Source organism: Monocercomonoides exilis (genome assembly GCF_001643675.1).
Source record: "Monocercomonoides exilis strain PA203 chromosome Unknown scaffold7-2047599, whole genome shotgun sequence".
Lineage (NCBI taxonomy): Eukaryota > Preaxostyla > Oxymonadida > Polymastigidae > Monocercomonoides > Monocercomonoides exilis.
Window position 1 is genome coordinate 796,384 of NW_027150552.1, and position 14,574 is coordinate 810,957.

The 14,574-nt window shown below is 34.0% G+C and overlaps 6 protein-coding genes across 6 annotated transcripts; 2 read left to right on the plus strand and 4 right to left on the minus strand.

Annotated features, from left to right (window-relative positions):
* Positions 1–56: 56 nt before the first annotated feature.
* On the plus strand, positions 57–1,574 carry MONOS_3689 (putative G-patch domain; the record flags this gene model as incomplete). The annotated part of the gene is made up of 5 exons (XM_067873705.1): positions 57–190; positions 263–339; positions 408–520; positions 564–685; positions 805–1,574. 5 exons carry the CDS (start codon positions 57–59, stop codon positions 1,514–1,516), a joined length of 1,158 nt encoding a protein of 385 aa, XP_067733361.1. The 3' UTR covers positions 1,517–1,574.
* MONOS_3690fu3691 (putative 40S ribosomal protein S29) lies at positions 1,575–2,940 on the minus strand (the record flags this gene model as incomplete). The annotated part of the gene is made up of 7 exons (XM_067873707.1): positions 1,575–2,022; positions 2,090–2,201; positions 2,273–2,352; positions 2,407–2,536; positions 2,586–2,700; positions 2,751–2,843; positions 2,889–2,940. The coding sequence occupies 7 exons, from the start codon at positions 2,938–2,940 to the stop codon at positions 1,852–1,854; spliced, it is 753 nt and encodes a 250-aa protein (XP_067733362.1). The 3' UTR covers positions 1,575–1,851.
* Positions 2,941–3,092: 152 nt separating this feature from the next.
* On the plus strand, positions 3,093–5,524 carry MONOS_3692 (putative UFSP, UFM1 processing protease). Its single transcript, XM_067873708.1, has 4 exons — positions 3,093–4,698; positions 4,827–4,929; positions 5,088–5,310; positions 5,378–5,524. The coding sequence occupies exons 1-3, from the start codon at positions 3,115–3,117 to the stop codon at positions 5,294–5,296; spliced, it is 1,896 nt and encodes a 631-aa protein (XP_067733363.1). The 5' UTR covers positions 3,093–3,114; the 3' UTR covers positions 5,297–5,310; positions 5,378–5,524.
* MONOS_3693 (Translation initiation factor 3 subunit D) lies at positions 5,524–8,579 on the minus strand. The gene is made up of 2 exons (XM_067873709.1): positions 8,215–8,579; positions 5,524–8,151 (listed from the first exon to the last, which is right to left on the minus strand). The coding sequence occupies exons 1-2, from the start codon at positions 8,576–8,578 to the stop codon at positions 5,642–5,644; spliced, it is 2,874 nt and encodes a 957-aa protein (XP_067733364.1). The 5' UTR covers position 8,579; the 3' UTR covers positions 5,524–5,641.
* Positions 8,580–8,849: 270 nt separating this feature from the next.
* MONOS_3694 (uncharacterized protein) lies at positions 8,850–10,097 on the minus strand (the record flags this gene model as incomplete). The annotated part of the gene is made up of 1 exon (XM_067873710.1): positions 8,850–10,097. The coding sequence occupies one exon, from the start codon at positions 10,095–10,097 to the stop codon at positions 8,850–8,852; it is 1,248 nt and encodes a 415-aa protein (XP_067733365.1).
* A 158-nt stretch (positions 10,098–10,255) lies between these two features.
* MONOS_3695 (uncharacterized protein) lies at positions 10,256–10,600 on the minus strand (the record flags this gene model as incomplete). Its single annotated transcript, XM_067873711.1, has 3 exons — positions 10,256–10,345; positions 10,410–10,528; positions 10,591–10,600. The coding sequence occupies 3 exons, from the start codon at positions 10,598–10,600 to the stop codon at positions 10,256–10,258; spliced, it is 219 nt and encodes a 72-aa protein (XP_067733366.1).
* Positions 10,601–14,574: the final 3,974 nt, after the last annotated feature.

Sequence of the window (14,574 nt, forward strand, 5' to 3'; positions counted from 1 at the left end):
AAGAACAACCGTTCGAGATCAAAAATAATATTCATTGGGAAAGATCTTATCAGAAAATGGCTGAAAGCAAAGTGGGAAAGAAAATATCTTTCTCTTTCGGTAAAGCTCCTATTAACATTTCACAAAAAAAGCAAAAGCCAAAAAATAAAGAAACATATACGCTTTTTGTTGATGAAACTGGTGTTTCAAGGTAAATTGATATTTATTTCTTTATAAACAGAAGTTTCATGAATTAATTGATTTCTTTCTTCATAAATTTTAGTGATAGGCCTGAAAAAAATGATTCTTTAGTTATACTTCCACAAAAGAAGGAACCTTTTCAAATTACTCCTGTTGAATGTATTTTTATTTTCTTTTTCTTTAAATCAAATATTTATGTTATGATTGAATTATTTATGTATATTCAGCGAGAGGCACAAAAAGCGATGATATTCCTCCTGAAACAACACAGAACGCTTCAACAGATAATCGTTCTCAAAAACCCATCAACAGTTTTTTGCTATCAGGAAGAAGGAAAGTTGTTTGTTTATTCCATTACTCAACGTTTAATTGCTTTTTCGTAGGATATTGAATCGTTGCCAGAAGCAGATGATCGATTTGAAGTGCCTATTGATGATTTTGGTCTTGCTTTTTTGAGAGGTCATGGATGGTCTGATGGAGCACCAATTGGTTATGGGCAGACAAAGTTTGAATTTTAATTACTTTTTGTGACGTATTAATATTTTTTTATTTATGTTCTGTGAATATTTATTTTTTGAATCTCACAATACATTTAAATATGTTAACTCCTTTGTATATATAAAGGCCAGCTGAGGTGTTTGATGCACAGCCACGTCCAGACAGACTAGGACTTGGAGTTGAGCTTGCAGATGATGAACAGAGAGAAATGTTTCTCAAAATTGCACAAAAGAAAAAGAAAGAACGAGAAAATCGAATGGACGATTTACTTAACCAAAAAAGAAAGAAACAAGAAGAAAAAGGAATTAAATCAGAAGCTATTTCTGATTTACTTAATGCTCATTCTCTTGTTAAAGTTGCAGGAGCCGATGGGCAACTGATTGATAGCAGCAGCAACAGTGGAATATTTGCAGAAAGCATGGAAACTGTTGATTCTGAGGAAAGCGAAGAATTGTCTGAGTCTGAAGATGACAAAGAAAAAATTCAAAGCAAAAATCATACTGAAAAAAGATTGCCGACTTCCTATCATGACAATGAGGATACTCAGCATGAAAACTGTTTATCATCTATGCACTTACCAAAAAGTGATGAATATTCTGAAAGTGATGACGATGATATTCGAAGCGAAAAGCTGAGACAACAAAAAAAGGCAGAGCGAAATGAGAAGCAACTGGGATTTGAGAGTTCTTCCGATTCATCAGACGAGCGATCAAGCGGAGCAGCATCGCATAGAAGGAATGCAGATTGTCACAGGCGCCACAGTCACTCTCACACGTCGCATTCTCATTCACATTCGCATTCACATCACAGCTATTCATCTCATCATTCACGTCATTAAGTGCAGCTTCATTCCATTTCTTGTTTCTGTTTTTCTTCAATAAAAAAATGAATTTTGATTGAATTGGCACAAATAAACTCTTTTCAAAAATGAAGTGAATAAATCTGGAAAGAGAAAATCAGATGGAACATAAAAATACTTTTAAAAAAATCGAAAACAAAATGAAATGTGGTTGAAAGATGATGAAATGTTTCCAAAAATTGTCGAATTTACCCATGTGAAGCGTGAAATATGAAATGATAAAATAAAAAGAGAAAGAAAACAAATTTTCATAAAGATTATTGCTTTTTTTTCTTCAATTTGCTTAAAATTATCTGCTCCAGATGCCAAATGAATTATCTGTGGCGCTTAGAATGAATTGAAGGAAATGAGGATCCAGAAGAGGTTGATGAAGTGGTTGAAGAAGGCCCTTTTCTCTTTTCAAGTTCCTCTTTGAAATTATCTTCTGGAACAAGCGAAAATTGTCTGCAAAATGCGGTGTATCGATCGCACAGGCGTGTTCTTGACTAAAATGAAAAAATAAAAATGTTCATAATTGAAAACATCGTTGTTGTTTTTATATATTTATACAACCTCAAATTCATCGTAAACATTACGATGATTAAAATAAACATGAGCAAATATTCGATATAATCTGCGTGCCATTGAGTTAAATGTGTCATTTGATTTTGTACTAATAACATCTCTGAAAATTAAGATTATTTGTAGAAAAATATTTGTGAAACGAAAATCATAAATCATATCAATTTAAAATACCTGTTAGGAAACAACTGACGACTGTCAAGAAGTGATAAAATTGCTTCAATAGTATGTGTTGTGTAATCTATTGCGCAACACTTGAATTTTTTGGTAAAAAAAACTTTAAAAAAGTGTGAAATTTCAAAGCAAACTTCAGTTGCTTTTGGATGAGAAGAGCACAAAAATTGCCATTCGTTTGTAGCTTTCATTTTTGGACATGTCTGAATCGTGCAAATTGTGTCAAGTTCTCCCGCAAGCTGGCCTATTTCCATTACAAAATGTCTATAAATCAATCTTCTTTAACGTTTGCTAAAGTCCCATTGCAGCACACCTCATATTGTAATAAAGCCAAGTTTGTTGCTGTATTGGAGATGGAACTGCATATAGAGATGCGGGAATTTCTGGTTGAATTTTTGAAGTTGGATCAATCGAATCCATGAACATGTCTAATTTCAAATTTTTATGCAACACATTGACATTCAATGTTGTGTCATACCTGTAATATATTCAATATAGGATTGAACCGTTGGAAAATCGGTAACTCTCATTCCAGGTTTTCTCCATGAATAAAATGAAGAGCTCTTTGTTCCTTTACAAAAAGAATTATATTTGTTAAATATTAAGTTATACAAACCTGGCAGTATTCCGCGGAACTCGGGTTCTGGTTCTGGTTCAACTTGAGACATTGTTCAGATTGATCGAACAACCACAAACAATTCTTTTCCTGACATAAGTGTATCTTTGTTTTATTCATCTTTTGTGTTTGTTATAGGAAATTTATATTTGAAAAAATAATCTGTATTATATTTTTTGATTCAAGATTTTTTGATGAGAGATCACTGAAGATCCAAAACTTTTAAATGTCAAAGGAACCTCCCAATCTTGTATTATCAGACTTGCTTTTAACGTACATAAGAAAAAATATTCAAGGCACATTCATTTACCTTGGTTTTTCAGAAAATTCACCAATTTTACCAGAAAGAAGTCCTGCACATGCATTTTATCCGCTATCAGTTGATCCAATTTTAAAAACAATAAATAACGATTTACAACTTATCCAAAATTTAATTCCGAAGGGAATGGAAATTGTTGGATTTCACTTTAATCCTTCTGTCTTGAAAGATTCTGCATTGACTCAATTTACCAAAACAATTGGATCCTTGATTGGAGGTGAACCAATAATAGGCCAGACAGAAATTGCACAAGGAAAAATGAACGTTAGCTTTAAGCAGAATTCTGCTCAGTTTTCTGTTCAGCAAAAACCATTCGACGAGTTGATGAGTTCATTTGGATTTTTCTTTGTGAACATTGCACCATTCACTTTTTCATCCAGTCAACAGATGGCACTATGTTTCAATGGTTCGTTTTATGCTCATTCACAACCCTGGTCCCCAGAGTCTTATTCTTTAAGTGCAGCTGTTCCGACTTTATCAAATCCTGCAATTCTGGCTGAGGGATTATGTGGAAGTGCAGTTCTTTCATCACCATGGACAAAAACATTTCCTAATGTGTGTGGTGATTATCTTTCTGCGGGAAGATTTTCAATTCCAGAATTGAGTGTTTTGTCAACTGCTCAATTTGGTGGAGTTACATCAGATAAATCAATTAGTAATCTTCATCCAAATCCGATTCGATTTTTGTGTATGTTTCCTGTCAACGATAAGTCAATGCCTGTTTCAAAGCTTGTCCGATATGTCTTGAGTTTAATCCACAATTCTATTTCTGCTTCAACATGTGCATCTTCGTCACGTACCCCATCTTCATCTTCACCTTCTTCTTCTTTAGGCTTTCAAATTCATTGGCCATCGCTGCTCAGATTTCCTCTTCTTCTTCCTATTTCTGCCTCTTCCTCTGCTTCTGCTTCTGCATCCTCATCCTCTTCACCTTCACATTCACTATCTTCTTCTGAAGATGTTCTGGAATCGATTCGTCAAGTTATCCACAGAATATTTTCACTCCCACAGCATCCTCTGTTCTTGCCTGTGAATATGCTGCGTTCTTTCAACATTGGCAATTGCATAGGCAGTGCAGCAGAAGCCAAAGAAAGAGGCACAAAAAAGGAAGGAAAGCGAAGCAGAGATGCTGAAGGAACGGGTTCTGATTTGGGTCATCCGTTCGACCAGATGCTGCAGAATGTGCATCTGTCGCTTCCTCCGACAAATCATGCTGATTACATCGTGGGGCTAGTGAGTGGGTCGTACACGTACTATCACTACGACCAGCAAGGTGAGAATGACGCTGGATGGGGCTGCGCCTATCGCTCTCTGCAGACGCTGTGCTCGTGGCTCCAGTTCCAAAGATACGGCGATGCTGACCCACCGCGCCTAGATGACATCAAAGAGACGCTCGTGGTGATTGGAGATAAGCAGCCGGAGTTTCTGAAGCAGAGCAATCCGTGGATCGGATCAATTGAGATTAGCTTGCTGTTGGATCATTTTTATAATGTTTGCATAAAATATATATATTCTTATATTTCTTAACTTTTGATTCATTTTTCTAATGATAAAAATTATTTGTTGAATTTTGCTTGTTTATTTACTCTGTAATTTTCAATTGTCTTTCCCTTGAGCAGATTGAGTCACGAATCATTCATCTTTCAGACGGTAGTAAGTTTGACGATCATGCTGATGAATTAATCGACCATTTCCAGACGATGGGCACTCCTGTGATGATTGGTTTGATCGTTATCAATATTCTCATAAAATTGATAAATTTTCTTTTTCTTTTTTTTTTATAATCAAACATGTCTTACCGTTAATATTGAAATCTGCATTAACATCATATTTAACATTTATTATTTATTATTTATCTTCATTTCTATCTTCTATTTCAGGCGGAGGTGTCCTTGCATACACTTTATTAGGAGTGAGAATATCAAAGAAAGAGAAAAAACCCGAGTATCTTATCCTTGATCCACACTATCCAGGCAAAGAAAAGCTGTCAGTCATCTGCGGGAGGTGGGTTGCGTGGCATCCCTCGTCTCTATTCAGAAACGATGTGCATTACAACCTCTGCTTGCCTCAGGCAAGACCCTGCATTTAATCTGTCTGATTCATGTTTGTGTGTTTGTCTTTGGTTTTTTATTCTCTTTCTCTTTCTTCTAAATCTTCCTCTCATCAAAAGCTTCCCTCGGTTGATGTTGGTTTATCAAAAATATTTCATTTCATAATCTTCTGCTTCTTCTTAAAAATCTTCAATTTCTCTACCAATTTCTAGCTTTTTTGAAATAAAAGTGTTGAAAAATAAGTAATAAACAATAAAAAAAGCAATTATTTCAAGAATACTTTGTTTTAATTAACTTCTTTTCATTGTCTATAACCACAATGATAAGAGGGAAACTAAAGAAAAAAGGAAGATATGAAGATAAAAAAGTGCGAAGTGATGTATTTAAGGTTTCAGAACAGTGAGTTTTGGTACAAGTGGAATTGTCTGAGAACTCTGTGAAATTTCATCCATTTCATTGTCCAGAAGCAGATTTACACCAACAGGAACTGATCTATCGCCAATTGGCATGTCTTCTTCATCGCCTGTTCCATCAGGACCATCCTCTCCATCATTGTCACCATCTCCATCAACTTCAATGGCATTTTGCATCGCATTATCCCATATTGCATCCACTTGCTCAGGAAGTGCCTCTTCATTGTCTTCATCCACCACAATACATCCAGATCCGAACGCCTCGCTTGAGACTGACTCCAAAAGCGCTTTGGCATTCGAGGACAACGCAGTGCCAGTTGATGCACTTGCAGCTTCTCCGTCCTTTTTGTCTTTGTCTTCTGCTTTGCCTTTATCTCCTTTGCCTTCCTCTTTGTTTCCGCTCGCTTCAAGTTCTTTCTTTGCTTCTTTCTCTCTAATCTCTGCATCTGTGAGGTGCTTGGCGGAGAATAAACGAAGTGTTGAACGAGTGGGATCTTTAAACAAAATAAAGTCGAGAATTGGCTGTATTTGCTTGGCAGACTCCAATTCCTCTTCAGCTGCCTCAGCGCTGCTGGATGGAACTGTTGAAGATGACGCCTGTGCTGCTATTGTTTTTGAGTCAAAGGCTTTCTCATCAACGTGCATAATGTTCACCTGATAATTCGTCTGCCTCACATACTCCAAAATAGTCCTCAGAATCTCCCAAGCTGATCCAATGTTAACGTTAGCAATTGAAGACAGTTGGTCAACTGTGAACGTGCGTGTTAGCAGAAGTGCGTGTCGCATCGAAGAAAGTGAAGAAATCGCTCCGATGCTCGCAACGCTCCATCCAGCTGAGTTCAATGTGTTGATTGTGGAAGCAGTCACTCCTGTGGAAATAGACCAAAGAGAAGGTGTTGGTGACGAAGGGCGGTTCGGCTGAGGTTTGGCAATAGAAGACGGCACAGTTGATGATGATGGTGTTGCTGCACGTGGCGTTGCGTTTTGTTTCTCTTTCTTTTTGCCCTTTTGTCCTTTTCCGCCTTTGGCTTGATTTCCTTTGCCAGATGGAGACGGAGACGGAGAAGATACAGCTGCGGGTGAAGGAGACAATGCTGGAGATGGCAAAGGAGCAGAAGAAGATGAAAGACGTGCCACAAATCCCAGCTTCAGCACGTTGACATGAGCCAAATGCGCCTTTAGCAGCCAGCGCGACAGACGGAACGAGTTGTTCTTTGCTTCTGTCGAGAGAACCATTCCTGTCTTTGTTTCCAGGATTTTCGTCCAGCCAGTCACACGGCTATCGAGCTCATTCAGACAATGCAGCGAGACATAAGGTGTTAGCACACCTTCAGTCGATGATGACGGGTTGGTGAATTCATACGGCATGGGAAAGTCTTTTGGAGTGACATTGCGCACTTTTTCGAGGAACTCCTTCAATTTGTGTCCTGCTTCGCGCGCTGCTGAGAGAGCTGGTTGTGAGCTGGGAGATTTTGTTGAAGGAGACAAAAGAGCGTCCACTCTTGCTCGATACACAAGTGTGATGGTGCTTGTCAGGCGAACAGCAAAGTATCTGTAAAGAAATGGAGGCATTTCGGGTGAGAAATCTGGTTTGGCTCGTTCAAGAGCTTTCGATGCAGAGTCAGCTGATTCTTCTATTTCTTGCTTGATTTTTTCTGCATCTTCTTCTTTTGTAGAAGGCTCATCTGTTGCTTCAGGTTCTGCAGCTGAATCTTGGCTCGCCGGCTCTGAAGCTGCTTGTTTTTTGTTTCGTAACAAATTTTCGCTCTCTTTAGTTTGTCTCTTTATATTACTAAAAACAGAAATAAGTCCTTTCTTCGAAACAGTATTTATTTCTAATGGACTTGGTTCAGCAATAACTCCAGACGCAAGCATCTTTCCGAGAACTGAACCGCTTTCTTCTGTAATAAGCACACCTCTTTCACTTTTTAAAGAGATGCTTCCTGCAGCGCCAGCTGCACTAGCTGAATCTGATTGTATAATGTTAACAACATCCTTCAAGACAGCGTCTGGTTGTGGAGCTTCGTATGCATTTTCATTCACAGTATATGAGTCCAAAATTGTCTTATTCACTTTGTCGAGAATAATTGCTCCATTGCTCATGGCTTTCATACGTATTTCCCATTGGTAAACGGATCGTGCGCTTGCCATAATCACAGCCAATATTTCATCAGTTGCAAAGAAAACTCCATCTTTGCGTCCTGGAGATGTTGCAATATCCATCAAAAATGGATCTTCTGATGTCGTTGTGTCAACGGGCTTTGAAGTAGATGGCCTCAGATGAATTGGTGAATTTGTAGTTGCCTTGTCAAAACTGTCATTGAAATATCCAACGGTTCCCACTTCCCCCAAAAGAAGAATATCCGAACTTGGTGGTTCTACGCCAACTTTTTTAGAAAGAACTTGGAAATTCCACATGTCGTAATATCTCCAGTCATTGGGAATCTCAACCTGTTGTTCTCTCATCCTATTTTGTTGATCTAAATATGAAATTTAAAGCATAAATGTTTTAGCAATGATGTCGTTACTAATTAATATCATACTTTGAGGGTACTTTCTTTTATGCTGAGGAAATTGATACTGAGGAGTACGATAACTATGTTGAGCTTGTTGACGAGGTTTTTCCCAACTCTTCGTTTTAACGCGATTAGTAGTTGATTCCACTGAATGAAAACCATCGTCAACTTTTGCTTTTTGATATTTCTGTTGAACTTTGTTTCCATATCGAGACGTTGGAAGTGTTGGAGAAATAAAATCTGCAACTTTCGGGATACGTTCAAGTTTTGTAAAAGCCGGTTGAATATTAATTGGATGGCTATTAATCGTTTGTGGAGGACCCCACAGCGAAGGTGAATATGAGGTCTCTCCCTGTGAATGTGGAGGAAAAGCAAGATCGATCAAACTCATTGTTCAAAATACGGGGATGATCAATAATTTCTTTCAAATCAATTTTCATTCTTTCGATTTTCACTCACTTTGAATAATACAATTATTTATTTTCCACAAAATGTATGTGAAAGATGTTAATGAAATTTTGTTTTCTGAAAAAACTGTAAAAGAAAAATATAAATAAAGCCAATTTAACAAGAATCAATAGAAAATTGATGGGAAAAGAAGAAAAATGATAAAGTATCCCATTGAAATAATGAAAAATTTCAAGATTTTGAAATGACTGAGATCACTCAAATGTGAAATCCTCTTCGGTTTCAAATTTTGAAAGGACAAGTGTGTGCTCTTGTGTATCGTTTGATGAAGTATCTATTAAAGATGCAAGACGTCTTTTTTTCCCTTTCTTTTTCTCGTCTTTATTTTCCTCTTCTTGCATCGCTAAACTTTCTGCAGATTTTTGCTTTTCGATTTCTTCTTCTTTCTGCTTCTGATCAAACTCTTGGGCAACTTGAGCAATTCTTTTCCGTTCTTCTTCAAGTCGTTTTTTTCGTTCTTCTTTCTTCTTCAATTCTGCTGCTATTTTTCGAGAAAGAAGGTCATCCATTCGTTTTGCCCTTGCTTCCTCTTCTTTCCTCAACTCTTCCAGAGCAGCTCTGCTATTGCGAATCTCTTCGCATTTCCTCCAAAAGTCACTTATCTTCTTAGCCTTTTCTTTTTCGATCCTTTCATTTTCTCTTCTTTTCTCCAAGAGCATACGAAACGCACTTTCCTTTTTTTCTTTGTTTTTCCATTCGCCTTGAATAACTTCTGCCATTCTGAATTCTGAATCTGCAATCTCTTTCTTTTTCCTCTGAAGCTCTTCATAAGCATTGCGCTTTGCTAATTCTTTCCTTCTCTCCGATGTAATTGTATTTGCAGCTTCTTTTTCGATTTTCGAAGAATTTCGATTTTTCATTTCAATCACCCCATTTTGCTTTTTACAAAAATTCAACCATGACATTTGAATTGCTTTAGCTGCCTTAAGCTCATCTTCTTTTTGAAGCATCTTTCTTCGTTCTGATTCACAATTTGCTCTCTTTCGGTCTAACATTCTTCTAAACCAGTTGTGAATCAACAATCCATTCATAGCTCGAATTTTTTCATTTTGAATTTGTCTCAATTTCAGTTCTTCCAGAGCTTTTATTCGTCTGAGTTTTTCTTCCCATTCATCGCTCAACAATTTTGCCGACTTCATTCTTCTTTCTTTTTCTTCATTTTCTCTATTTGTTCTAACTCTTTCATCTTCTGTTGATTTCTTCTCTCCATCAATTGAATCTATCGAAAGCATATTCTCCTTTTTTACAAGATCAATAGCGTCCATGATTTCTTCTTCTGAAACATCAATTGTTTCTCTTGCATGTTCAAGGTCTATTTTGAATTTAATGCGATCGCTTGAGTAATCACTTATACGTCTCGCAAGAACTAAAATTAGATCAACAAATCTCACCGGAAATGTCTCGTTAACAACGTCTGCTGGTATGTAAACATAAGGATCCATATGATAAGCTTTTTTAACCGCTTCGTTAAAATATACAAAATTTTCCTGATAATTTTCATCTCAACAAAAAAATGGAAATAATAAAAATGAAAACTCTTTCATGAGCTGAGTGGCGCGGCTTTTCATTAAATCTGTGGTTAATAATAATGTTCACTGAATTACCAAAAAAATGATGCAAGCCTTGGAAGAGAATCTGGAGATGCTTTTTGCACAATTCTGCAAAGTGACACTCCATCATGCAATGCTTTCTTTTTCACAATTAATATTAATTAAAAAAAAATAATAATAACTCAAAAAATTCTGTTTTCTTACATTTAATGATTCATTTCCCAATGATGTTCCTAGAATTTGCTCAACCCAATTTCTTGCAGCAAGTTGTCTTGTCAAAAATTCTAATGCCAAAAATTTCTTTCTTTTCAAAGAAGTTGAACCTTAAAATGTTAGATAAAACAAAGTAGACATTCACGTATATGGCTTACACTGGATATCAAACTTTCTATCATCAGTAATAATTACTTCAAAATATTAAAATAAATATTTATATTTTATGTTTTTTATTATAAGCTTGGATCACTTTCAAATATAAAAAGCACTTGATATATCATTGCAGTGAAGATTGAAATAAGAAATAAACATTTTTTCTGAAGAATATTTTCAAAAATAAGTTCAGTGAAGCTCGATCATAATCACATCGGTTGTAATCAAGAACGCGAATAATCACATTTTTTGTGCACTTAAAAATTTTGTATTATTTTATGTGTAATTTCATCATCTATAATCACACAAAAATTGTGAATAATCACAAATTTTGAAATTTTATGGGTATTTTTCTGTCTGTTTTGATATTTTTGAAAAATTGAAAGTTGTTTTTTCTGCTTTGTAATGAATAAAAATTTTCAATAAAACATTGCAAATTGAAAAATCGAAACAAATATGTGCATTTAAATAAATATAGAAAAAATAAAAATTTTCATCAAAAAATAATTATTTCTGAAAAATTTTTCAATGAAAAAACAGTTTCTGTGATAACCAAGTTCGGTTATAATCACAAAAAATCGTGCAAAATGGACTGTGATTATAACCGAGCTTGACTGCAAATGATATGTGGAGTTATTCGTTAAATAAATATGGGATGAAATTTCAGGTTTTGTGAAACAAACTAAGATTTGTTCCAAACTTTTTCTGAAATTATATCATAATAAGTCTTATATTCCCTTGCAAAAAATACTGAAAATTATAAAAATAGAGAAAATTTTACGAAAATTTTGTGTGGAACGATATTCATAAAGCAAAATTTTTCGTCCCATGTGGCATGGTCGATCTTTTTTTAAATCATTCTTTCGTTCAAGTTTTGATCAAAATTATTATCTCAATGGGATTTTAAAAAAATGGGTGATTATTTTTGAAATCATAATATTTCATTCAAAAATTTCGACAAGAAAATTTCACTTCAATATTCACAAAAGAATAGTGAAATGTTAAAAGGCTTCTGATAGATATTTTCTTCTTTATTTCAGCTTCAACATTTGTTTTTGAAATAGTTTTAATGAAGTTAATCATTAAAATACAAAATCTATATACAATGACAAATAAACTTTGAAAAACCAACACCCCGAAAAAAGATATGATTTCAAAAATAATTACCCAAATGAACATCAGCTGTTAAAACATTTTGTTCATAATGTTGCTATTGCAAAAACAATTTTTAATTCAAATTTCATTGAGATAAAAATTTTGATCAAAACTCTAACGATTGAATGATTTCAAAAAGGATCAGCCGCACAATTCGTGCAATTCAAATAAACACATTTTTTTTCTAATAATATGGGTTAATTAAAAATGAAGTTGACATGAAACAATAATTATTATAATAATAATATGAATATGAAAAATAAAGAATGATTATTCAAATACAGTCTGTCGGGAAAATGTGTAATCCATCCAAAAAAAAAAAAAGGTTGTTCATTCCATTTTACCTATTTTTTGAATTGTACAAAATACTTTGCTCTTTGTTTTTTGGTCTTGGAAAAATATAACACATACAGATTATGAGTGCAAGAGTAAAGGGAAAATAGAATAGAAGTTGCACAATCCTCAAACAACCTAGAAGAATATATATATATCGCATTAAATACCGGACATCGCACAAAATACCGGACAAGATCGATTTCACAATAACCGCAAGAGGAATAATTCCGACAATTTTCCTTCAAATATATCTTATCAATACAAACTCATTTGAAATGCAAAACTTTCAAAACTTCCTCGTTTGAACTCAGAAAAAATATATTTCGAAATCTCGGAGAAATAAGATTTTGTCTTTCTCCGATATTCCAAAAATACTATTCCGAGCATAAACGAGAAAGTAATGAAAGTCCTGTATGTCACATGAGTTTGCACTGATGAGATTTCTTTTGAGGAAAATTATCAAAATTATTCCTCTTGCAGTTATTGTGAAACTGATCTTGTCAGGTATTTTTTGCGATGTCCTGTATATCATGCGATATCTGTAATAAAAATAGTGGGAAGGATCTCGATGGTACCAGGACCTACTCCATTTGCCCACACAAATTATTTGAGAAGTTTCATTTCCAATATTTGATGAAATAAATGAGTTTGATAGTTCTAGAATAAATTTTCTTTTTCTTTTTTTTCTTTTATTAAATTCAAAAAAATCCAAAATTTACATCACAAATCACTTGTTAGTAACCCTGGGTGACGTACTGACTTCTGACTTGATATTTTCGATTTTGACGGACGTGACAGTTTTTTCCACGTCACAAAGCAAAACCAACATTATTGAATTTTTATTTCATTATCATAAATGTTTTCATAAATATTTATTTTTAAAATTGTGAAAATCAAATTTTCCATTTTGAATTTTTCTCTTACGTGATTGGCAGAATAGGAATTAAGACACGTCATTGACTTCACTGACCTCACTGACGTCACTTCATGTTTATTATTCGAAAAACACAAAAGAAAGAGAAGAATAGCGAAACATGGTAGCCAAATCTCAAGAATGTTATCATTTCATTATTCTGAATCAAACAACCATAACATTTCATTGAATTTCGATAATTCAGTTATTTTATGAAAGAAATAAACAAATATGAAAAAAAGAAACAGAATATTCGCACAGAAGAACTATCTTATTTTGAGATAGTTTGAAGAATTCTTATTCACCATTTTCACTTTAGAATTTTTAATTATTCTATTTTCTTGTTTTGTTTTCAGTATCCTTCAATGAAAGCCACATCATCGAGGAAGAAAAAATGATATTGTTTCAAGAATCAAAATTTGAAGTTTTTGTGCGCACTTTCTGAATATTCCGGGAAATTGTTTGTGTAAAATACATGTTCTTAATATTTACTATTGCAAATGTTGTCCATATCAAAATGCAGGGGAAATAAAATTTTTGAAGTGGTGCAAAGCAATTTATTCAACTCATTCAAAAGACATTGAAATGATTTAAGAAAATGCAATAAATTCATCAAACCAATTGTATTTTTTTGCGCGGGAATTACAAAATTTCATAAATTTGAGTTCGAAATAATAACAAAAAATACTTGAAAACCTTCCTATAATGTTCTCCTGTAACAAGTTGTTCTCTTTTTTTGTGTCTTCATTCAAAATTCTATTTTTTCATATTAGCCATTCTTCTGTTCTGAATTCTTAGCTCCAACAGAAAAATTCGCAAATTCTTTTTCTATTTTTTAAGTTCAGGTTCTTATTTTAATGCAACCTTTAGCTTGGTTTCCCTCATCGATATGAATAAGAAAAATGCAAAGATTACATGAAAATTATAAAAATATAAAAAGAATACAAAACAACTGGAAAGAGAAGAGTCAAGGGAGTGGAATGGTTTTCATTATTATAAAAGAAGAATAAATATTTTTGTTTTTTTACTTCTTCGAAGAGGTGCGTTTTTCATTCATTACATTTTCATTCTCTAATTCCAGATAATTTTAAATGGAAGTTATATGAAGATGAAAGGAAGAAAATTGATCATTCATTAAGTGAATTTTTCTTTTTTCGCTGTGAATGCGAAGAAGTTGCACAACATTTTTTTGCAATTGTAAAAAGCGGATATCAATTAATCTCTTAAATGCAATTTTAATTTTTCAATATGATGAACAAAGTGATATGAAAATTATAATTCACTAAATGAAATGCAATTCATTTGAAAACATTCACAAAACAAATAGAAATAAATTATAATGATTCATCAATATCATTTTCTTCCAAAAGAAAATCAAATGTTACACGATAATAAACAATAACATTTTCATATCATTCTTCCATCTTTTCAAACTTTTTCCTTTTTTGATGTCATTCATTTCGCTTCTTCCACTTCAACATACGACTCTCTCATCAATAAACATGCAATCGAATAAATGCATCAAGCTTTTATATTCCAGTTTGAAATCCGTTGTTGTCATCTGAATCCTCTCCAAAATTGTATCAACAGCTTCTT